The sequence below is a fragment of the Stegodyphus dumicola genome, chromosome 11 (assembly GCF_044657685.1).
Source record: "Stegodyphus dumicola isolate Sdum_Otavi_A_Nest chromosome 11, ASM4465768v1".
NCBI lineage: Eukaryota > Metazoa > Arthropoda > Arachnida > Araneae > Eresidae > Stegodyphus > Stegodyphus dumicola.
The window spans coordinates 51,422,311-51,447,970 of NC_140778.1; the positions used below are offsets into that span (position 1 = coordinate 51,422,311).

Sequence of the window (25,660 nt, forward strand, 5' to 3'; positions counted from 1 at the left end):
TTATACTTAATAAACTTGTTTTTTTTTTTTTTTTTTTTTTTTTTGCCTAACTTTATATGCATATAGGTTTAAAATTGTGCATATACCTCATCGAACTCAGTTCTGAAATTCCTCATTCTGCTTATTTAATTCTGAAATCTTTCTGCATCTAATGCTGTTATTTTCAAAACTTTGTGTGGAACTTATTATTATCTTATTATTATACTATTAATCATCTTCTGATTAATCTGGAATGGGAATGCTACACATGGATTTATGTCATGTAGGTAATGTATCAAGTTGGCACACATGTGTATGAGTTCTTAATAGTGATAATATTGCTTTGTGAAATTCAGTAATTTTATTTCATGTATACATTATTCTTGATAATGAACTATATCAGTATCTCACGCTGCCAGCGTGTAAATAAATAAATTTTGTAAATAAAATTTTGTACACATGTCATTCTGATAAACGTTGTATGTGTGTAAAAATGTCTACCTGCTGTATATTTAAGTGATGCATTTAATAAGCTTGTTTTTTTTTGCCTAACTTTAAATGCATATATATCTAAAATTGTGTATATACCTCATTCTGCTTAGCATTGTGGGCATGTGTGATGGATATATTATTTATATTCAGCCATTGCAAGTTTTCAAATTATCCTTGATATACAGAACTGAACTTTTCTTAAGTATATATTGTGATTATGAGAGTTATTATTTTTTTGTGTGCTGTTAAAATATATTTTATAATGCCTGTGTCTCTTTTATTTATAACAAACAAATTGATTTGATCAATAGCTTTATCAAAAATTTCATTATATTCATTTGAAAAATTGAAGTTTCTCTAACAATGAAAATGTAAATTGATGCAGTGCACTAAATTCAGTTACTAGTTTCTTAATGTTAACATCAATGAAATTTAGAATACAAATGAAAGTGAAGAGAAACACACCTGTGTAATATTAAAATTAGTCAAAAAAGCAACTTTGGGTTTGAGTTTCATTCAAAATCTATGCCACAGTAAGACCTTTTTTTTCGGGGGGGGGACTAATAATTTTATAATGTCTTTGAATATCCGTAATGCAAATACTGCACAGAGATCAAAATCTGCATTATTTAAGCTTTTATTGTTTAAGATTTCCTAAAAACAGTTATTTAATAATTAAAAAAAATTCTTCAGTATGTAAAATTTAATCTCTTTAAGTAATATTCTTACTTTAATCTCTTTAAATAATATTTTTACTCCAATGTCGTGGAAACAGATATACAAATTTTAGATCACGGTGTATTAATATGTTAATTACATGGATACTAAATTATTTTTTGGCCCAGTGCAGCCGATAGAAATATTTTGAAAATTTTTCACTAAAATAGTACATGATCTGAAGCTATCTGTTAACTTCTTACTATATACATAATTTAAAAAATAAGGTGTATACTCTGAATTACCTTTAAATTAGAATAAGTAGTTGTAATGCGTACAATTCAGAATAGCGCATGTCTAGATAAAAGAAGGAATTAAAATCGAGATCAAATAGCTGGTGTTTATGTGCGAAAAAAAAAGGTGAGATAGCTTAAAATTCCATGCTTTCCTTCTAATTAAAATATTTTTACTAATAAGAAATCAACAATTTCTGACTACTATGGATTAATAGTTTTTAAACTTTGCATATAACAAGACAGAATTCGTTTTTGGTACTTTTCCGATCTTTGTAAACATCGCAAAGTGTAGCAGAATTGTAGCGCCATCTTGCGGTCAGTAGGAATATCACGCAGGCAACCGAAAACACAAAAGAATATTTTCACACTGGCAGGCCTTGAGTATAAATTGGCCTTGGTCTAACCAAGGCCCACTTATACTCAAGGCCTGCCAGACTGAACGAAATTCCCGTTCCCAGTTTTCAGTGGCTTTCGCAAAATTCATCACTAGGTGGCGCTCGCATTTTGTTACAATTTGGCTATACGCTCACTATTTGTAACGTAGTTCGTTATTAACAAAAAGTGTATTTTATGGCTAGCTGCTGTATATTTAAAGGCTATACTTAACGAGCTTAGGTTTTTTGCGTAACTTTATATGCATATAGGTTTAAAATTGTGTATATACATCATTGAACTCAGTTCTGAAATTCTTCATTCTGCTTATTTAATTCTGAAATCTTTGTGCATCTAATGCTGTTATTTTCAAAACTTTGTTTGTAACTTTCTTCTGATTAATCTGGAATGGGAGTAATACACATGGATTTATGTCAGCTAGTTACATGTAGGTAATGTATCAAGATGGCACTCATGCATATGTCTGCTTAATAGTGATAATATTGTTTTGTGAAATTCAGTAATTTTATTTCATGTATACATTTTTCTTGATAGTGAACTATATTAGTATCTCACGCTGCCAGCCATAAAATTTTGTACACATGTCATTCTGATTAATGTTGTATATGTGTAAAAAATGTCTAGCTGCTGTATATGTAAGGGTTATACTTAATAAACTTGTTTTTTTTTTTTTTTTTTTTTGCCTAACTTTATATGCATATAGGTTTAAAATTGTGCATATACCTCATCGAACTCAGTTCTGAAATTCCTCATTCTGCTTATTTAATTCTGAAATCTTTCTGCATCTAATGCTGTTATTTTCAAAACTTTGTGTGGAACTTATTATTATCTTATTATTATACTATTAATCATCTTCTGATTAATCTGGAATGGGAATGCTACACATGGATTTATGTCATGTAGTAATGCATCAAGATTGCACTCATGTGTATGTGTGCTTAATGGTGATAATATTGTTTTGTGAAATTCAGTAATTTTATTTCATGTATACATTATTCTTAATAATGAACTATATCAGTATCTCACGCTGCCAGCGTGTAAATAAATAAATTTTGTAAATAAAATTTTGTACACATGTCATTCTGATAAACGTTGTATGTGTGTAAAAATGTCTACCTGCTGTATATTTAAGTGATGCATTTAATAAGCTTGTTTTTTTTTTGCCTAACTTTAAATGCATATATATCTAAAATTGTGTATATACCTCATTCTGCTTAGCATTGTGGGCATGTGTGATGGATATATTATTTATATTCAGCCATTGCAAGTTTTCAAATTATCCTTGATATACAGAACTGAACTTTTCTTAAGTATATATTGTGATTATGAGAGTTATTATTTTTTTGTGTGCTGTTAAAATATATTTTATAATATCTGTGTCTCTTTTATTTATAACAAACAGATTGGTTTGATTAATAGCTTTATCAAAAATTTCATTATTTTCATTTGAAAAAATTGAAGTTTTTCTAACACTGAAAATGTAAATTGCTGCAATGCACTTAATTCAATTACTAGTTTCTTAATTTTAACATCAATGAAATTTAGAATACAAATAAAAGTGAAGAGAAACACACCTGTGTAATATTAAAATTAGTCAAAAAAGCAACTTTGGGTTTGAGTTTCATTCAAAATCTATGCCACAGTAAGACCTTTTTTTTGGGGGGGGACTAATAATTTTATAATGTCTTTGAATATCCGTAATGGAAATACTGCACAGAGATCAAAATCTGCATTATTTAAGCTTTTATTGTTTAAGATTTCCTAAAAACAGTTATTTAATAATTAAAAAAAATTCTTCAGTATGTAAAATTTAATCTCTTTAAGTAATATTCTTACTTTAATCTCTTTAAATAATATTTTTACTCCAATGTCGTGGAAACAGATATACAAATTTTAGATCACGGTGTATTAATATGTTAATTACATGGATACTAAATTATTTTTTGGCCCAGTGCAGCCGATAGAAATATTTTGAAAATTTTTCACTAAAATAGTACATGATCTGAAGCTATCTGTTAACTTCTTACTATATACATAATTAAAAAAATAAGGTGTATACTCTGAATTACCTTTAAATTAGAATAAGTAGTTGTAATGCGTACAATTCAGAATAGCGCATGTCTAGATAAAAGAAGGAATTAAAATCGAGATCAAATAGCTGGTGTTTATGTGCGAAAAAAAAGGTGAGATAGCTTAAAATTCCATGCTTTCCTTCTAATTAAAATATTTTTACTAATAAGAAATCAACAATTTCTGACTACTATGGATTAATAGTTTTTAAACTTTGCATATAACAAGACAGAATTCGTTTTTGGTACTTTTCCGATCTTTGTAAACATCGCAAAGTGTAGCAGAATTGTAGCGCCATCTTGCGGTCAGTAGGAATATCACGCAGGCAACCGAAAACACAAAAGAATATTTTCACACTGGCAGGCCTTGAGTATAAATTGGCCTTGGTTAGACCAACCAAGGGATTAGTTATGAACACAATGAGATTAATTATAAAATTTTTAAACGCGAAATTATTTAATTTGTATCTTACATTAAATGCAATTTTACATATTGCAACGCTTTTAATAATTCTTTAACTATAATACGACAGACAAATAAGTGGTAAATGAAATATAGCAAGGGGCAGGACCAAATAAGGAGCTAAAACTGTCGCTGATATTACACGTCTGACAGGTATAGCGAAATCTGAATCCTTGGTCTAACCAAGGCCGACTTATGTAGCGCCATCTTGCGGTTAGTAGGAATATCACGCAGGCGAACGAAAACACAAAAGAATATTTTCAGGAGGTTTTTTCGCTGAGAGAACGCGAAGTTGTGTGGTGAATTCTTCGACTCGCGTTTGTTTACTTCGGCGAAGTGCAACGTGTTAAAGTGCGGGTTTTCTTCCCGTATTGTGGTGTTTAATTTGTGCTTTAAATAAAGCTAGTAACAGAGTGTCTTGTTCTCCTGGTTTTGTTTTTTCAGTGAAGTTTCAGGTAGGAGAATTTTCCTTTTGCGCTCTGACACAAGTGTGATGAAGCAGGATGGAATGGAGCTCTGACCTGGACTGTCAGTACAAACCGCCCTTATCGTCAGAGCGTTTATTAAACATTTGTCATGAAAAAGGAATAAGGAATTACACTGTTTTTCTTAAAGGCATAGGGAAGAATATTAACGTAAACAATCCTAAAATTTTGAAAGATGAGATATCTAGCAAAGTGGCTTTAGTCAAAAATATTGACTTCATAAAAATTATAAGAGATGGAAGGCTTCTAATAAATACCTCGGTGGCTGAATGTGCATGGCAAGTTTTAAACATATTTGAATTGCATAATGTTAAGGTCTCCTCGATGCTTGCCGTGTCTGAATTGACAAGCAAATTTCTTCTATCATCCATTCCAGTAGAAGTTGAGCTCTCTGAGCTAGCTAACGAGTTGAATCATAATAATGAGATTGAAGTATTGAATTTAAGAAGATTTTTAGCGAAAAGTTCTGACAGTAATAAGAAACCTTCAGAAAGAGTACTTGTTACGATTGTAGGACACCACTTGCCAGAATATGTAAAAATATGGTTGACAAGACATAGGATCACAAGGTTCTACGACAATCCAAGGCAATGTCCTCAATGTCTGAGGTTTGGTCACGGGATTAAAAGCTGCAGAGGATTAGTCAGATGCAGCAAATGTAGCGAAAATCACACCAGGGCACAGTGCCAAAGCGAGTAGATCAAGTGTGCAGTAACTCACATGAAGCATCCTCGAAGAATTGTCCCAAATACATCGAAGAGGGCAATATTCTCAAATATAGGGCTGACCATCATGTTCCCGTGGTAGAAGCAAGGCAGGCTGTAGCAAGCAAAAATTCCTATGCGAAGGTAGCAGGAGCTCACGTGTCTACTCCTGCAAAGGAAGATTTCCTGAAAGTCATGACTCCAATAATAGCTGCGCTGCAAGGATCTTTTGAAAGTGCGTTAAAACCGCAGGCTGACTACTTCGAAAAAATCTTAGCAGGATTGGATCAAAAATATGAAAGCATGTTCAGGAAGCTCGATACAAAGTTGAGCGAGATATCAGAATGCACTAGAGATAAGCATATTGGGAAAAGAGCTCTTGAGTCTGACAGTGACCTGGATTTGGATAAGCATAATACGGAAGTAGAAGTAGCAAGAAGTAAGGGCAAGAAGCCCCATTCTAAATCAGAACCTATAACAAGGGAAGCCTGCATTCAAAGCAAGCTTGACATGAGCATACCAAAAAAGTCTGGCCAAGGTTAGAAACCGAGACTATACTCATGAAATAATTTTTTTTTCTGCTTCTCTTTTGTTTCCTTTTCTCATCTAGTTTGATGGGACCTACGTTTTGTTCATGGAATGCAAGAAGTATCTCCAACAAAAGAAACTTTATTATTAGCAGGAAAGAATTCTTCTGCGACGTGCTAATTATTCAGGAGACCTGGCTTTCTAATTTAGACGATTTTTGCTTACCCGGAAAAGTTATTTTTCGTAAAGATAGATTAAGCACCTACCAAGGCGGGGGTCTAATGATTGCCATCAAGAAACAGTGGGCAAGCTTATTTGTACAAGATAGCAGTTATGATTTAGCGGGAGGGGAAATTATGAGAGTAGATTTCCGTGCAAATAGTTACGATATTTCAGTGATCAATGTCTACCTTCCCAATGGCCAGTTCAGCGTGAAAGAGTGGGATAAAGTTCTGGCTTCGTTGCCCGGCAAGTTTATTATCTTAGGAGACTTCAACTGTCACAACCCGGCTTGGGGGTCAAGCAGGATGTCAGCAGGGGGTAAGGTGCTTTTGGAGTGGTGTAACAACAACAACCTTTGCATTCTAAATACAGGGAAGCCCACTCATGTAAGCCCTGGAGGAATTGAATCGTGCATTGACATCGCTTTGTGCTCTGCCGAGCTTTATGGACAATTGAAATGGGAAGTTTCTCCTGATCCCTTTAGCAGTGACCACTACCCTATAAAAATTAATTTTGCAAATGATAACAACGCCTCAGCTGCTGGCAACCAGAGAATAATCGTTCGCCATGACTGGAAGAAGTTCGCTACAGAAAGCAGTAACAGATTCAGGGCTTTGCGCCCTGAAGAAAGGAACCTGGAAAATTTCAACCGAATCTTGAGCGCCACGAAAAAGGAGAACCTAAAAAAATTGAGATTCAACGCAAAAACAGCCCGTGGTGGGACACAGAATGTAACTTCATTCTTGGCCAGAAAAGGAAATGTCTTAGACTCGCTAAAGCTCATCTATCAAGAGCCTACTGGATCTCTTACAAGAAATGGAATGCTTACCTTAAGAGGGTCATTAATATCAAGAGAAGGCTTCATTGGGAAAAAATTTGTAGTCATTCCAGAAAGGACGGCAATTTATTTAGGATAGTTAAAAATCTTCAGAACAACAAAAGTCAGGTCCAGTTCTCTAACAATATCTTAAAGTACCAGAATGGCCACGCCTGGTCACCTGAAGAGCAAAGTGTAATTTTTGCTAAATATTATTCAAGATTCACTATTCAAAAGTTCATTCCCCTGGATTTCAGTGACGAAGAGAGTAGCTGTATTAATAAACCCTTCTCAGGTTTTGAGCTCGATAAAGCTATCAGGAGCCTCAAAAACTCTGCTCCGGGACAAGATGACCTTACAAGATATGCTATTACAGTTTTAGCTGATGATTGCAAGTATGCACTCCTCGAGGCCTACAACAAGTCATGGAATCTGGGTCTTATCCCTAAGAATTGGAAAGAAGCTATTGTTATTCCATTTTTGAAACCTGGGGGTGACAGTGCGCTGGTCTCAAGTTACAGACCTATTTCTCTAACGCAAATTCTTGCCAAAGTCATGGAAAGGATGATTCTCAATAGATTACTTCCGAGGATCCAGCAAAGTAAAAGACTCTCTAAAATGCACTACGGCTTTATTCCATATAGAAGTTGCCTGGTCTTGCTTAACAAATTGTTCAGTAGTATCCTGCACCACAGGAAGCAAAGGAAAGTTGTTCAACTGGTGGCTCTCGATCTCAAAGCTGCATTTGATTCAGTTTGGCATGATGGCCTGCTCTATAAAATCATGCAATTCGGAGTTAAAGGGAATATTATCCTGTGGATTGCCAATTTCTTAAACCAGAGAACTATTAGAGTAAAGTGGAGAGGGGTTCTTTCAAGAAGCTATGATACTATCAGCGGTGTTCCCCAGGGCTGCATTTTGTCTCCCATTTTTTTCACAATTTTCATGCACGATATCTATGAAATGATCCCGGCTAATGTTGACTGCTACGTGTATGCGGACGACATATTCCTCTACAGTGCAGATGTCTCACCCTCCAAGGTAGTCAGTAATTTGCAGCGTGCGCTGTTTAAAGTGCATAGATGGGCTAAAGAGTGGAACTTGTGCATTTCTCCAGAGAAAAGTAAATCGATTATTTTCGGCGGGACAAGGAGTAGTGAAGAGAATCTTTTGAAGCTTGATGGTGTTAGCATCCCTACGGAAGATCATATTAAAATTCTGGGCATGTGGTTTGACAGTAAATTGAGCTGGAACGTCCATGTTAATAAAATAGTACCGAAACTGGAAAGAATGCTGAATGCTTTCAAATTTATCGCGAGCCCCAGGTGGGGTGCTAGAAAAGTGGATCTCGTCAATGTTGCAAATGCTACAATAAGAGGAAGAATAGAATACGGCAGCTGTCTCCTTTTGTCTACCTCTCAACAAAATAAGAGAAAGCTCGAAATTGTTTATAATCACGCTTTAAGACTTGCTATAGGGGCGCCTATCAGCACTCCTCTCCCGCTGTTATATGTTGAAGCAGGGGTGTTTGCTTCAGAAACAAGAAGATGCATCACCGCAATGAAGTTCCTAATAAAAAATATCACTCTGTCAGCAGCCTCTCCTATTGCGGATAATCTGAAAAATTGCTTGCAAAGCTGCAAGTACAAGTGGAGCAAATTACGTAAGCCCATTAGCCAGTGCGTTAAAGATAAGCTTAGCAATCTCGATCTAGATCTCAATAATTGTATTACCTTTAACAATGAACTAGATTTTTCTGAAGAAGTTAAGTGCTGTTTCAAAACAAATGAGTATGAGTTCCAGAATAAAAATCTTTCGGATGTGGAGATACAGCAATTTTTCCGTTCCACTATTAATGATTACGTGAATCAAGGGTTTAAAATCTATGCTAAAGACGCTTCCAAGTCCGATACAGGGGTTGGCATTGCGGCTGTAGATCGTACCTCAGCAATTGTCAGTCAGCGCATTGACAATAGAAACTCCATCTTTTCAGCTGAGGCTTGGGCCATTTGTAAGCTTCTTGAGATACTGAATCCTCGAGATAAGATCGCTATCCTTACAGGTAGCAATTCTGTCGTCAGCGCGTTGAGCTGTGTTCATAGGAGATCCAACTCTCTCATTCTTAAGCTCTTCGAGCGGATTAAGTCTTTTCATTACCTCACAGTCATCTGGATTCCTGGCCATAAGGGCATAGGGTTCAATGAAAGAGCAGATAAAGTTGCGAAAAGAAGAAATATGAACAACTTGGGGGATATTTCAGCAGAGGATGCGTGTAGGTTTATCGAGAATACTATTAAGAAAGAGCAAGTCGACAGCTGGCGGACCTCTTACACCGGCCGCAGATTCAGCTACTGTAATGTTCACTGTGAGTGGAGTAAGGGTTTAGGGGCGAATTCAACTGCAACGCTCTGATAAATTGCAAATGTTAGCTCGCAAGAGGCGTTCCTGCTATCGGCTGCTAAAGTCGAATTCAAGTGCAACGCTTTACCGCTCTGGTAACTGATGACGTCAAAATTGCAATGGGGAGCTGGTTTGCTCTCGTGCCAGGAGAGCTTATCCGATAAACTACATCAATATCCAATGAGACTGCGTGTCGATGTAAACAAAAAACATCAGTTCCCATGATTTCTCTGAGCTTATGGTCAAGTGTTTACTGCGTTGTAGTGTGGTGTAACGAATTGTTCCAGTCCTGAAAACGAAAGAAATATATTTCTTTTAATGTGTACAACTTTATTTATTTTATCCCATAGAAAATTCCCTCCAAAGTAATCTACAGCAACAGGTGTGTGTAACATATATTTTACTTTTCAGACAAAAATCCTTGCTTTTTCAAATATAAACCACATTTTTTTCCCATTTTCAAATTACAGCATTTGGTTTTAATTCTTCTAATAGTAAGTTTAATTTAAAATTCAAATTTGTGTTATATTTTTATTGTTTAATGCAGATGCATGATTTTTCAGTGACAGTAGGCATGTTTACCATATGAAAATTAACTAGTTCTTGAATTATATAGTAATTAATAAGCCCATCTATCTACAAGCAGATAAGCCTGCTGAACACCGCTATCCCAGTCTCTCTTTAAATCCAGGTGAAAAAGCTGGCTGCATGAGTGTTTTCTTCATTTTTTTCAATGTATAACATGAATACTAAGTTTTCCTTAGTCTTCTACGCAGGCATTCCTTCCCTTAGACATTCATTATGTGATGAAACAGTTAAGAGCAATTTTTAGATTTATACTGTACATCGTTGGGAAAATATAAAAATGAAATTAAAGGTATTTCGATGTAATACAATAAATAAAAAATTATATGAAACCCTGATAATTCTAATGTGATATTAATGTAATATATACATCCAGAGTAAAGGTTAATTTATAAATTATGCTTTGTGTTCTGCTCATTATATTGTGCATTTACAATACACTTTCTGCTTCTTAAGTGAAAGTTTGGACCCATTCTCGTTTGATATCAGTTATGTTCAGATTTATTTATTTCATAAAATTTCAAAAAACAATTTTTGGCTATTAAAAGCTACAAGTGCAGAAACAAAAGCTTAATTTCTTTACTGTAACTGTGTCATGCTTCTCTGCTGATAATGAAAGTCGTCTTTTAATAAGATTTCTTTCATTGCATATATTAATTATATCTTTTACCATACTGGTTGCCATCTTTCATTGTGCATTCTTCAATATTTTTTGGTACTTAACGTATTAACACAAACACCTGGATCAGTTTGGTGGTCTTTATAAATGAAAAGAGAAAAATACTTATCAGGAGAAGTACGTTGTTTTTGCAGCTTGCTTTTAGCATAACCAAACTATCAATATTTATCTAAGTTGGCAAAATGTTATCAACATATCAAAGGAAAAAACATTTAACAAATTTTAAAATACTAATTTGAATTATTAAATAAAAATTATGTGATAGTTTAAAAAAAATATATTTTCCACAAATTTTTTGTCTAAATTTTGAGCACTTGTGCCAAGTGATCTGTTTTCACTTAAAAAAAAAAAAAAAAAAAAAATCAGAGAATTACATAAACTTGATACTGCATGCCTTGTCTATGTACCAAATTCATCTCATAGTTGTTTCCATTAGAAATTTTTGTACTAAAATGTTCTATTCCTGCAGAACTTTTAACACAGCTTCGTCTTTTGATGGTAAGCTCCACAAGCAGTATTTTAAATCTGAAATTAATCTAAAACAACTATTCGTATCTAAAATCCATTGGAACTTGAAATACAACATAAGAAACACATATGAAAATGGTGACATTGCTTGAATGAAAAATTGTCATGAGCATGTTACCTGAAAAATTTTGATACATAATCGTTGTCAGAGTTTGACACATTTTTGAAAATTTGGTAACTTTTATTAAGCTGGTTTCAATAATATGCAAATATCTTTTATTCTTATGATTGCTTCATTGTATACTTTTTCCCTTTCCCTAGAGTGCAGTACAATACCACAAGTTTTCCAGCCAAATGCGGTATGAATTTCAAGTTTCTATACATTTATATAAATTTTAAGAGAGTAAAATATTGACAAAAACTGCATTAAGTTTTCAACTCTTGTTTTGTTTTTCATTAAAAATTTGCTACCATTATGTATAATTCATTTTTTTAATGTAAATGTTTTTAAGTATTTGTAGGATAAAGGCAAATTACACTTATTCATTCTTTCTTTGATATAATACATGTAGCTCTTTACCTGAAATTAATGTTTGTCAAATTGTTGTGCATAAATTAGAAGTATGCATGTTTCTCTTAAGTCAGTTATGTTTCAGGAACTATCTTTAATGAATTGTATAGAAAATTGTGGACGAGGTGTTAGGTGTACAGGAACGTGGTATATTATAAACATGTATAGTATCTCATAGTATATAAACTCATAACTTTGATTATGCAGTATGCTTTGTATATTATTTCTGAAAGCATGTATATTTCAATCAAGATTGTTGAGTAAACTTTTCTTGCTTTATGCTATCTCTGAAAGCATGTATATTTCAGTCAAGATTGTTGAGTAAATTGTGCTTATTTTATGCTTTTTTCTTTTTTACATTAGAAAATTCCACACCTTTATCACGAGGAAATCTGCAATGGCATTTAGGAATGACAAGTTTGTATCTATTACATAAAATCTAATGTTTTCTGCATTCTTCTTTTCCTCCCAACAGAAAAACTTTAATGGTATAAATCAGCAGTTTTCAACCTTTTGACTGTAGTGTACCATCTAAGCCAAAACTGAAAAACATTAAGACTACCACTAATTTTACAATGATTATTTTTCAATTCCTCAATAGAAATATTAAAAACATATATATATATAATATATATTGCCATTTGCACACTCTTTGTATTAAATATGTACACATAAAGAACTATTAGATTAAAAACTGATGATTACTTAATTATCAAAATTAAATTTAATTAAATTAATTATTCACTTGATTATCAAAATTTCAGTTATAATACTTTAATATTTAATTTCTTTATGTCTGCTCTTATTTCATTTAATGGTAAATTAGGATCCACTTTTTATTTTGATGAGTATTTATATTTCAAATTTAACATGGAAAAAATCATTTTTCACACAAACAGGTTGTGCGAAAAGACAATACAAATTTGATAGCTTTATTTGAAATGCCTTTAAATTCTTTTTTTCGGTTCAGCCAAAAGTTAACAAGTGTGTCATTTTCCAAATCTTCAAGTCAATTTCGATCAAAGGAAATTTCTATTAACTATTCTTTTCTTTATGAGATTTTTGAATTTCATAGTTAAAAATATTTTGTTTCTTTGCATACCACCGGGTGAGAACTGCTGGTATAAATTAATTATAACAGATGTAAATTAATATTTCTCATACAAAAAAGTTATTTCAATTCTTTATCACGAACATTATATACAGAGTATGTCTTTTATTAACAACAAGATTTTAAGAATTTAAAATAATAATCATTAAATCCTCTTGATCTATAAACAGTCTTAAAAATTATAAAGGGAAAAAAATTGAAAGTTAAAGAAATCAATATTATGAATTGTTCCTTTTTAGAGAAGTTTCATTGTTTAATTAATTATAAAAAGTGTTTTACATTATGAAATATAAAAATTAAGAATATTTTAATTTGAATGAATATTTTAAAATTTTCCCTCAGATAGAAGCTCAACTATTCGAAGCAGGAGACCGAAGAGAAAAAAGGAAGAGAGATGATATTACAGCTGCAGAAAAGGAAATAATTAAAACGCAGAAGAATATATTAATGTACTGTGTGAAATATGTGACTTGTATAAGCAATCAGTTGCAAATCAGTCTGCTGTCATAGAAAATCAAAATATAATTATTAATTTATTAAAAAAAATAAATCATGCATTTCAAATATTACAGTGTTTTCATTCTTGTATGTATTTCTGCAGTGTGGGATTCATATTTTAATTGTAAAATTTACTACTTTCTTAATTTTATAAAATTTTGTGATTATAAAAATTATTTAAAAGAAATTCACAAATCCATTATATGACATAAACATTATAATAATTCTAATACCACTACTATAAGTCTCGTGAAAATATTTATGCATTTTACACAGCAATTATCTTTTTCCTGGAGGAAAATGGGAATAAGACCTGTAAGAATCTTTAGTCAATGTATTACAAATTTTAATTTTCAGATATAACACGAAATGAATTAAATTGTTTTTCAATTATGTTAATAAGTTATATGAATGAGATGTGGTATTAAAAATTTCATTTCTTTTTATCATTGAAGAAATAACATTCGATATCCTACAGCTCCATAACAATGGCAGATAAAATTGACATTCTAATTTCGAAGTTCTAAAAATACAGAGATGACAACTATTAAAGTATGGCTAATGTCTAGTTTACAATAACAATGTTGAGTCGCGTACTAAAAAGTAAGTGAATCAAACTGTATTTATTTTCCCCCTTCTCTTTTTTTTTTTTTTTTGGCTGAAAAACAATTTATTATACACTCACTCACAGGAATGGTGGAGGAAAATTGAACTGTCCAATATTTGTTTTGCTCACCCCCAAGAAGACATAAACAGTATAGAGTGAAATAATTGTTTTTAGGAAATACATTTAAATATCTTTGACAGAATATGTCAGTTTTAATTTATACTATAATAAATAAGCATGAAGTTCTTATGCTATTAAATGTGTATTGTCACATGGAAATTTTCTATCTTGTCCCACGGAAGGGGACGAAAGGGAAACATTTGACTTTTTGGAAGAAACTGAATTTCGGTGCAGTAAATCTTATTGCTAAGTTTAAGATAAATTAAGTGCAATGCTAATTTATAGTGACTTACTATTGTAAATCATGACTGGCATACCCAACACTAAAAAATATATATATATATCAAGCCTATTAAGTTATTTCTGGTAGTCAAGAGTTTTTAAACATAAATGATGGAAACAAGAAATTCAGAGGGAAGAACAATAATGATAAAAGTTGTCAGTATGCATTTGAAACCAGGACTAATAAAATTATTTAGGATTATTATTATAAATTAAAATCATTTAGGGTTGTGCATTTAGTTACAGGTTTAAATATAAACCATGGCTTGTGGGTCCCCAAGAATATATTATGAAAGTAATTTTTTTCATAATATATTCTTTATTATCCACGAAGGGGGTTTCACCTTTGCCAGAGGTTCATTGTTGCCCACTTTGGGTTTTTATTATCGAGTTTCAAAATTTAAAGATAATTCATTGTGCAATGCAATTTCAACATGCTGAAAACTTTCTGAAGGTACCAACTCATCATCTTCAAACACATCAATCTTGGGATTTTCAACACAATACCTTAAGCATATATTATGTAAAATGGCCACCAGATATGACCATTTTACATATTTTGCTTTGTGAATACAATAGTGTTCCACCAGTATCGTGCAGTACCCTAAATCTTGATTTGATCTCTATAGCTGCACGAACTTTTCTGTGCTTCTCATTATAGAGATATTCTCGTGATAAAATGGGAATATAATCCACTATCTCCCAAAGATATGCACGATGCAACAAAATACTATCTAGATTTTGTTTCAGTCCACTCTATATAAATGCATCATGAGTATTGCCTGGCCATTGTCCTATAGCATAGAGAACCCTCAGACCAGCATTCCATACCTAGAAAAACATAAATCCTAAGTCAAAAGAAAGTTTCATCTGAAATTTTAATATACAGATTCTTAACATTAAATATAGTTGATATATTAATAAATCAGTCTTTTTAAGGAGTTTACTTTCCATTTTTAACAAAAATATGTCACTGTTTTTTCATTATTAAAAAATATACAATAAAACATTTAAAACAAACACACACACACACACAAAAAAAAAAAAAAAAAAAAAAAAAAATTACAGCTACCCTTTTTTTATTAAATTGTAGTAATTATAGTAAATAGGTGATTCTAAAATTTATTTAATATTTTGTATTATTTAATATCTATACTTCACTATAATTATAGTATAGATAGCTTTTTGTTATTATTATGTGAATAATAATGAAACATTCTTGCAGTAATTTGAAATGACTATAATATTATACTTATTATCATATATTTCTTACCTTTTCACCATTAATGGAAAATTTATTTTTTCCGGTTAATGAAGACAAAACAAAAATTAATATCACCACACTCGCAACATCTGCGGTTTCATTTGTATGTAACACAAAATAATTCTTGGTAAGCTAGGTAGAATCACATTTGTGATTGCACTCCAGTTTTTTTACAGCTGGTCGAAAGAATTAACATCTACTGTATGTGGAAATAGCGAACAAAACAGTAAGAAATTGGAACAATTACCTGTGGACAACTTGTATTCATAGCATTCTAAAATGAGCTTTTAGTAAAATTTGACCGCAAATAAAACAGTAGTAATGAAAGAATGTTTTTTCACGAAGTGGGTCCAATACTTTCACGGCAGGGTTATTTCATGTATTCTGCAGAGAGACTGTTGTATGGTTTGTTGTAACTGCTGTATACAAATGTCTGGCTCAGAATTCCACAGCAGTAATTAGCACAACTTTCATGGTTGATGGTATAATATGGAGGTACCAAAAATTAGTATTATCACAGTAACTGCAAGATGGCTTATATTTCTAAAACTCAGTTAACACATTTCATGCAGAAAGAAAATATTATCCAGTTTCATACTTAAATCAAGGTCACTGAAATGTGGTAAAAGCAGTCTGCTTAAGAAAACAGATGCCTCTGTAGAGGACTTTCTATGGAAAACTGGCTTTCATTACCATTATACATGGGCAAAACCAATGTCATGTAATATAATAATCTATTAGTACAGTAAATACATTTAATTTCCTTGTATTTATTTATGTCATGCTGCTTTTCATGTAATTTAGTATGATAACCTTATAAGTTTATTTAATTCTGATCATGGTCTACGGAAGTAAGGTAAGTCACCAAGTTATTAATAGTTATGTGAAAGTCTGCAATAACTTTTCATATCATAAGAGATTTATGAATGTGTATATAACTTACATGTGTAGTTATTATGCAAGATCTATAGAAAGTATCCAAAATTACCATGACATTAATCACACTGTACGAACAGGCAAGACATTATACATTAGGAGAAAATTAACTAATATTTTGGGGGATGAAATACTATTTTATACATGGGAACTGTTTAAACATCTGAGAAAAATTCATGGTTTTTCCCCCTACAGTTACAGAATATATATATATATATTGTTTCATAAGAATAAAAAGTAAAGTTAAATTTAAATAATTCTCATGTGCCATTGCTGCAAAGAATGAAATTTGAATTTAACAAATATTCTCTATTCATATAAAGTTAATTTAAATTATGAAATTCAAATTGCATACATATCAAAGATTAATTATTGCTGCAAACTAATTTACTATATCACTGAAATTCTGAGAGCATATGTAAATTAAATGCACGTATCTAAAACCATGAAAAAATATATAATATTCCAAAAAACTAATCCCAAATATATACATATATCTCAAAGACAGGCATATGCATAATTTCTGTTAGAAAAACAATTTCTCCGAGATTACGTTTTAGAGTAATTAAAACAATAAATTAATGGTGATATTATTACTGCATTCCAAAATTCGCAGTAATTAACGATTTCGATCATTACTACGAAAAAAAAAAACGGGATGAAAAAGAAAGAATCCTGATACAATAACATTAAAAATTTGTGTGTTTACGTATAAAAATATATAATATTCTCAAATAGGTCATTTAAGCATAGTCTTTGATTCGGAAACATTTCCAGAAGTATTTCAGTTTTCATAATCTGAAGTAAAAACAAACCTGCTTTTGCAGAGAATATCCATTGGCAGTTGCCTTCAGAAAAGGTTTCAATTCATTGAAGCAAACCGATTTAATCTGAATCAACTGATGAATTCACGCTCCACCATTTCAAAAGCATAACGACTGTCTCTTAAATGCCAAGGGATTCGATCAGCATTTCTCCGAATTCTTAAACGTCTGCGCAAAATCACTTCAGCCATCTTGTTTACAGTCGCTGTTAAGAGTTTGCGGCAGGTCAGGAGTAGCCGCAAAATTCCTCTATGGTAGTGACGTATTTTCAGTAGGCGTGTCCGAAAAGCGTTGCACTTGAATTCGGTTTTGCAATGCAAGTGCGATTACCATGACAAGCGTTGCTCTTGAATTCGCCCCTTAAACATCGACAGGAAAATGGAAGTTGCAATCAGTAAAACTAGATTGCAAATGTTGGACACGACTCAACTGTTGCACAGGTATCGTAGAGCGAATTCGCCATTTTGTGACTCTTGTTATACGATTGACAGTACTGAACATGCAATTATTCACTGCACAAAGCACGATAGCGCCAGAAACATTATGCTCAAGAAAATGAAAATCAGCAATATTGACCTCTTAGCTGATCTTTTAAATCATTGCAATAAGAAACCTTGGAGGTATTATTTTTTAGGCAAATTTGTCATCAAATACATCTTAAAGAACTCCTAAGCACCTTTTGTGTACGGGTTTACTTTTCGGACTGACGTTCCTCCCTGAATTGGAGGGAATGCGTCCTAATGGTATAACTTGTAAATAATGCTATTTTGAGTTGGAGCATAAGGCGCCAAAGGGAAGCCAAGCTTCAAGAAGAAGAAGAAGAAGAAGAAGAAGAATATTTTCACACTGGTAGGCCTTGAGTTTAAGTTGGCCTTGGTCTAACAAGTTTCAACATTATTATGCATTTTCCATATAGCAAATGACATTTTGATGTTTGTTTTACTTAGATACTAATGTAAGTCGCGCAAAAGTGCTTATTCATCTACTAATTCCAGCAAAAGACCTCAGAGCACAGCGCCAACTAGAGGTCAAAACTTCTAGCTGTTGATGACTGAAGAACCACCAGCCATCTACGATGTGCAAAACTATTTTGTGGAGTGACATGTGTAAAAAATTCGTTGATACATTTGCGTGAAGAACCTGCCGCTTAAAATGCGCGTGAGGCCAAAAACTGATTCTAAATATCTTTGCCAAGAAAGAAGTAGTAGATTTTTCTACAACACAGAAAATATTGTAACGGCACCAACCTTAGGCCGTGAATATTTCCTGGCATATTGTTGTCATTTTAAAATGATTTCATCTTTTTAAAATGTAATGTGGAGCAATGAGTGAACAAACTAAGCTTTATGATGAGTACTAAGAATAAGTCGTTTGCTGAAAACTCTACTTTTGAAGTCCATGTGCTTATTCACACAAAAGAGAAACATCGTCTATGCAGTGTGTAACAGTTCATTTATACTAAAGTTATTTAAACAATCATATATGTATTGGCACAGGAAGGAAACCTCATGTATGAGATATATAGCAAGTTATTTAGACAGTATGGTTCTTTAGACAAGCATCTGCAGACACATAAAGGAGGAAAAATGTGTGTTTAAAATATGTAAGCATTCATTTGGATGAAAAAGCACCTTAAACATGAATATGGTTATTCAGGCTGGAAAGACACCTTATGTGTGTGAGATATGTAATAAGTCATTTCCCTACAAATGTAGATTAAACAACCATATACTTATTCACAGAGGAGAGAAACCTCATGTTTGTGAGGTATGTAACAAGTCATTTACCAAAAAAAATAATTTAAACCAGCATATACTCCTCCATACAGGAGAGAGACCTCATGTGTGTGAGGTATGTAATAAGTCATTTGTTCGAAAAAGTCACTTAAACATTCATTCTTTTATTCACAAAGAAGAGAAATGTCATGTGTGTGAGATATGTAATAAGTCATTTACTCTAAAAAGTAATTTAAATAACCATTTGCTTCTTCACACAGGAGAGAAACCTCATCTGTGTCAGATATGTAATAAGTCATTTAGAGGAAAGAGTTCTTTAAATAATCATATGCTTATTCACACAGGAGAGAAACCTCATGTGTGTGAGGTATGTAACAAGTCATTTACTCAAAAATGTCATTTAAATAAACATATATATATTCACACAGGTAAGAAACCTCATGTTTGCGAGTTATGCAATAAGTCATTTATACAAAAATGTCAATTAAACGAACATATGCTTAATCACACAGGAGAGAAACCTCATGTGTGTAAGATATGTAATAAGTCATTTGCTTACAAATTTAGTTTAAACAACCATATACTTATTCACACAGGACAGAAACGACATGTGTGTGAGATATGTAATAAATCATTTTCTTACAAATGTAGTTTAACCAACCATATGCTTATTCACACAGGAAAGAAACATCATGTGTGTGAAGTATGTAACAAGTCATTTACTCATAAAGGTCATTTAAATGAACATACATTAATTCACACAGGAGAGAAACCTCATGTGTGTGAGGTATGTATGAAGTCATTTGCTCAAAAAGGGGATTTAAAAAAGCATATACTTGTTCACACTGGAGAGAAGCCTCATGTGTGTGAGGTATGTAAGAAGTCGTTTTCTCAGATAGGTTCTTTAAAGAAACATCTGTTTAATCATACAGGAGAGAAACCTCATGTTTGTGAGGTATGCAATAAGTCATTTACTCAAAAATCTAATTTAAAGAAGCATATGCTTATCCACCCCAGAAAAGAAATCCATGAGTTATATGGGTAACAAATCATTTAAGTGATAGAAAAATTGACACTCATGTCTATATATAATGAGAAGGATATTTTTCTTTGTGGGAAAGTTACATTAAAAAGAACCTTTGCTTATGTGTGCAGTAAAGACTTGTACATGCTATAAAGAAATGCCTTTGTATGGGGTTTGTTCAACTTTTCATTTCATCTTGATTCTTAATAAATCATTTATCTGTTCCCACAAGAGAAAAACCTGATGTCTGTGAAATAAATCACAAGTCATTTTCAAGTGCTGATTTAAAGCAACATTTTCTTAGTATTTAATTAGTAATGAAAAATTTAAAAAAGCATATTTGAAGAATGAAAAGTTAGACACTGATTATATTATTCTCTAGAAGGAAATTTTATTGATGTCAAAAATTTCTCCCATTCAGGTAATGTCATCCATTGTTTTAAAGCTTGAAATGTTGAACATTTTCATTCGAATGGAAATTTCATTCACACTTTGTTTCATTCACACATTCCACTTTTCATTGCATTTTTTAAAAAACGTACGAAATATGAAATATATTATTTTGTGGTATCTCTAGTGCCATAGGATTTGAGTTTTTTTTTCATCCTTGGTAGCTCTTGGAACTCTCTTTTTAATGTTGAGAATGCTTAGAATTTAGATTTTTGCAGGCTTATGTGTTCCGTATCGTATGTTGAAAACATTAATTTTGAACTATTTTCTTGATGCCACTATGCGGCTTGTAGTGTCTTTGAAAGAAATCTAAATTTGAGAGTGTTAAGTATTTTTTGTGGTACTTGCCTCCGTAATACAAGTTGCTATATTTTCAGCATTTGCCTAACTCTGGCAACAATGTGCATAATCATTCTTCCAGCAGTCATGCTTATACTAATGCTTCAATCAAGCACTTCTGCCATTTTGTGTGCATTCTTTTTTGTTGTATTCCAAAGTCCAAAACTTTTTGTAAGCAAATCGTGATATTTTTTTCCTTAATCTTAATATTATGGCCTTGCTTAGTGTTTCAAATTTGTAGTATTTATTGTCTTATAATATTTTCTTTCATAGTGAGAAATTATATTTTTTTAGTTATTAATGTGTAGAATTCTAGTACGCCTGCCTACAGAGAATATGCCGTGATTTGTGAATTTAAGAATATGTTTTTCATTAATGTGAAGTTTAAAATTTTTAGAAAATAATGAAAATTGTTTAGTTACTAGTATGTAAGGGATTATGTCGTTACATAGCAAAAAGTTAATTTGTAAATATGATAAAATTGATATGTTCCACAAAATTAATTTAAATTTAAAGAAAATTCTTTTTTATTTGTATAAATGCTGAAACTTAAAAATCTTTGAAAATACTGAAGCTGTATGAAATACAAGTATAAGAGGCTGCGACGTTCTTTATCGTTTTAATAATTGATAGAATTCTCTTACTGTATCATGGTAATTTTAAATATAAACAATTTATTATACTTATTTCAGTTACGCCTAAGCTTAAATTTCAGAAATGTAAATTTAAAGTAAAGAATTTGATGTTAATTTACAATAATAAACAGTTCATTATTGTTTTTTAAGAGAAAATAGAAGGTACACGTAGCATAAATGCGAGAATACATTTTGACGTCACAAGCTTATTGCTGCCCATTTATGGACATCACACATGCAGCCTATTCTACGCTTTTACCAAATTATTTATTAGCTAAATAGCTAAAGGTTTCTGAGATTGTTTTTTTAAAGTACATCCTTTTAATCTTAATCATTTTTATGAATCATTTCTTAATATGTCTTTCTCTTAAAATCATGTATAATAGTCGTAAATTTATTTCTATTGTCCACGCTTTTTGGTGAAATCAAGATGGCTGCCATTTTTTGAAACACGGAGTTCTGTTGAAAATCTGGATGGCAACCATTTTTTTCAAAACAACGTATTTCATGTGCTTTGGCACGAAAACAAATTTTTCCAAACTTTGAAGGTTGGATTTACTGAAGCTGTTCCATATTTCAGATATGTTTATACTTATACGTCCCTGTTTATTGTCTGTTATTAAGAATTAAGGCTACTATTCGGTTTCGAGGGCCGTAAAAAAAATTGCAGCGAAAATGTACATGCAAAAGCTCCAAATCTAGCAAACGCGCCCATTTAAGAGCGTGCTAATTTCAGATTGTGTAAGTTTATATAGTTCTGTATTTCTTAAGACGCCATTGAAATATTAGTTTAATTTTTAAATCCTTTTTTGATATCCAATGGATTTAACAATTTGGGATTTGCCCACGACGAAAACTCAGCAATAGAATTTTGGGTAAAGTGCAGAATCACCCACTGCTTGACGCATTTTTAAGAATTGCACATACTCTGTATCCATGTGCACGTCGAACTATTTTCACTTGAAAGAAAATCCTAGAATTGCACAAAAATTGTACTGCACACACCCTTGACTTTATGTACACATTGACAAATTTTCACTTGAAAAGTAAAAGAAAATTGACAAAAATCCAATTGTTTTTACCCTTGTAAAAATTGGCAAACAAATAAGTGAGCGATTCTGCACTTTACCTAGAATATTTTCAAAGAAAAGGCATCATTCATTATATAAAGTTACGTTTCAACAACCAACGAGATGAAATTATGCTTTAGGGATAAGTGAATAGTGAAATAGCGATGCAGGCATCCATTCAGTTATGTTTAGCAATTTTTATATAAATTATAATAATGGTTCTGAAATATTTATTTACTCTTATCCTTCCATTCAGTCATGTTTAGCCATTTTCGTATAAATTATAATAATAAAAAAGTATTACACTCAAAAGTCGTTAATCCGGACTCGTCGGGACTTCGGCGATTCCGTATTATCGATTTTTCCGGTTTATAAATCATCAGTTTAAATCTCGTAAGATGGAATGCAGAAATTTTGAAATTAAAAATAGGAAACCATAATTTATGAAATAAAGAACAATTATGATCTAAATTGTATGAAAATTTACAAAAAAAAAGCTTAATATTTATTTGTTTACTTTATTAAACATTTCTTTCAATGTAAGTTGTTTAAGTTGCTTCGTTTTATGTGATAATACTTTCTCTTTAATTGTATAAACAGACATAATTCCTTGTTCAGTTATAAAGTTCCGCTGTTTAAGTCTTGTAATTGCTGTGCCGAGAATACCGACTAACTTGTCAATCGAAATTTTTTCGTTTTCACTAACCTCTCTGTCACCTTCTTCATGTCTTTATCCATCTTTTGCAGCAATTCCACTTTTCGTTTGATGGACATCGAAACATACTTTCGTTTTGTAGATCCTTTGTGAGCTCCAGCATCGGAAATTCTATTTGACATAATCGAAAGTTCAAGTTTACTTTTATAACATTGCTCTTACAGTCTGCAAAAAATAATAAGCCGCGTCCAATTCGAAGATCAAGAATCAACGCAATTATCAACATTAACTGAAATAGATAATTTTAGCTTGTACCGTCCGTTATACATTAAACGCGCACGCAAAAACATATTCTGCGCTTGCGCACACACATATGCGCAGTCATAAAGGTCTTACGCGCACACGTAAATGCCTATGTGCATGTGTTAATGTGCTGCATGTGCAGAAAGTTTTTAGCTTTGAGGTCCGGATTATAGATCATTCTGGATTATGGGTGTCCGAATTAACGACTTTTGACTGTATATGAAATTAACCTTTTATCTAAATTAAAACATCATCTGGGTAGATGGCATGCAGAAATTATAAAATTAAAAATATGAAACTGTAATTTATGAAATAAAGAACAATTATGATCTAAAGGGTATCAAAATTTACAATAAAAAAATCTTAGTATTTGTTTACCTTATTAAACATTTCTTTCAATGTAAGTTGTTTAAGTTGCTTCGTTTTATGTGATAATACTTTCTCTTTAATTCTATAAACAGACATAATTTCTTCTTCAGTTACAAAGTTCGCTGTTGAAGTCCTATAATTGCTGTGTACTAATACCGACTAATTTGTCAATCGAAATTTTTTCGTTTTCAATAACCTCTGTGTCACTTTCTTCACTATCGGAAGCGACTTATAATGACGAGGAATTTGATTTAAATCATATCAAAGACGGAGTACATCGAGATGAAATACTACATTACTAAATGTTTCCTTACTAAAGGAATTGTAAGCCAAATAAAATAAAAACATCTGCCCTGAAGATAAGGATAATGCTGACATATCATCTTCCAATTCATTGCACGCCGCGGCGTTCCCCCCATCCCCAGAGCAGCGTGAAATTGATAAACAGATTACGGAATGGTTACAGAAACAAAGGATATGCCTTTATCCATTTTTTGCAGCAATTCCACTTTTTGTTTAATGGACTTTGAAACATACTTTCGCTTTGTAGATCCTTTACATATTAGTAAATATATATCGGAAATTCTATTTGACATAATCGAAAATTCAAGCTTACTTTTATAAAATTGCTCTAACAGTCTGCAAAAAATAATAAGCCGGATCCAATCCGAAGATTAAGGAACAACACAAACTGCAACATGAACTGAATTAGATAATTTTATCTTAGCTTATACTGTCCGTTATACATTAAACGCCCATGTGTAAACCTATTATGCGCATGCATATTCGCAGCCGTAAAGGTCTTAACGCGCGTGCGTCAAAATGACGCATGCGCAGAAAGTTTGTAGCTTTGAAGTCCGGATTATGAGTGTCCGAATTAACGACTTTTGACTGTAGTTATTTACTATTATACTTCCTTTCTTGCTGCAATTATTTTTGGCAGCATTGGCATCAACAACAGTTTGGCGATTTTTTACGGCCCTCGAAACCGAATAGTACTGAATTAAGCTTTGCATCTTATTCCTGTGGAATATGCTGTCTTTCATTTTACCACCTTCAAATCCTTCTTGTCCTAAAATTCTGAAGAACGGTTAAATATTTCATCACCATGTCCATGCTGTAGTATCATGTAAAACTTGGCTGTTCATATGTTAACGCACAATTTAATTTTAGTTCTGTGATTAAGCATGAAGACGTGTGCAAACTGTAGCTTGCAAGTGCATTTGAAAGCACTTCCACAGAGAACCCGGTAAATGTAAACGTCGCCAACTTTAGCGATAATTGTTCAAACCTGGTAACCCACGGATTCATCCTATTCGCGTGTTCGAAGTTTATAATCATTCCTCTTTTTTTTTTTCGAAGTTTGCAATCATTCAAATTTATATTATTATTCTCTTATTTATTATTATTTTTTCTGATTTTCCACATTATTTTTTAACAACAAATAGATAGAAATATTTTCGTATAATTATAGAAGTTTTCGTAGATAGATACCAATTTTCGGTTCGTCAGTTCGGGATGAAAGGAAGAAAATATGGCGGGAGGGGTGAATGCTAATTTGTAACACGGCTGTTCATGATTAACAGCTGTAAGAACTCAGAACCAAGAGGTTTCCAACCCCTAAAATAA

At 32.2% G+C, this 25,660-nt stretch overlaps 1 protein-coding gene and 2 long non-coding RNA genes across 3 annotated transcripts in view; 2 read left to right on the forward strand and 1 right to left on the reverse strand.

The window, feature by feature from the left end:
• The first annotated feature begins 9,702 nt into the window (after positions 1–9,702).
• On the forward strand, positions 9,703–13,485 carry LOC146993976 (uncharacterized). The gene is made up of 4 exons (XR_015043949.1): positions 9,703–9,887; positions 11,559–11,596; positions 12,172–12,225; positions 13,262–13,485. It is a non-coding gene; the product is annotated as an uncharacterized LOC146993976 (long non-coding RNA).
• On the reverse strand, positions 12,976–17,639 carry LOC118197946 (uncharacterized). Its single transcript, XR_004759676.2, has 2 exons — positions 17,442–17,639; positions 12,976–15,257 (listed from the first exon to the last, which is right to left on the reverse strand). It is a non-coding gene; the product is annotated as an uncharacterized LOC118197946 (long non-coding RNA).
• Positions 17,640–17,751: 112 nt separating this feature from the next.
• The window catches only part of LOC118197933 (uncharacterized), a 95,351-nt gene continuing 87,442 nt past the window's right edge, over positions 17,752–25,660 (forward strand). The window contains exon 1 of the mRNA XM_085826286.1: positions 17,752–20,227. Coding sequence (XP_085682412.1) covers positions 19,089–20,227 — 1,139 coding nt within the window. The 5' untranslated portion in view covers positions 17,752–19,088. The remainder of the gene's footprint in view (positions 20,228–25,660) is intronic.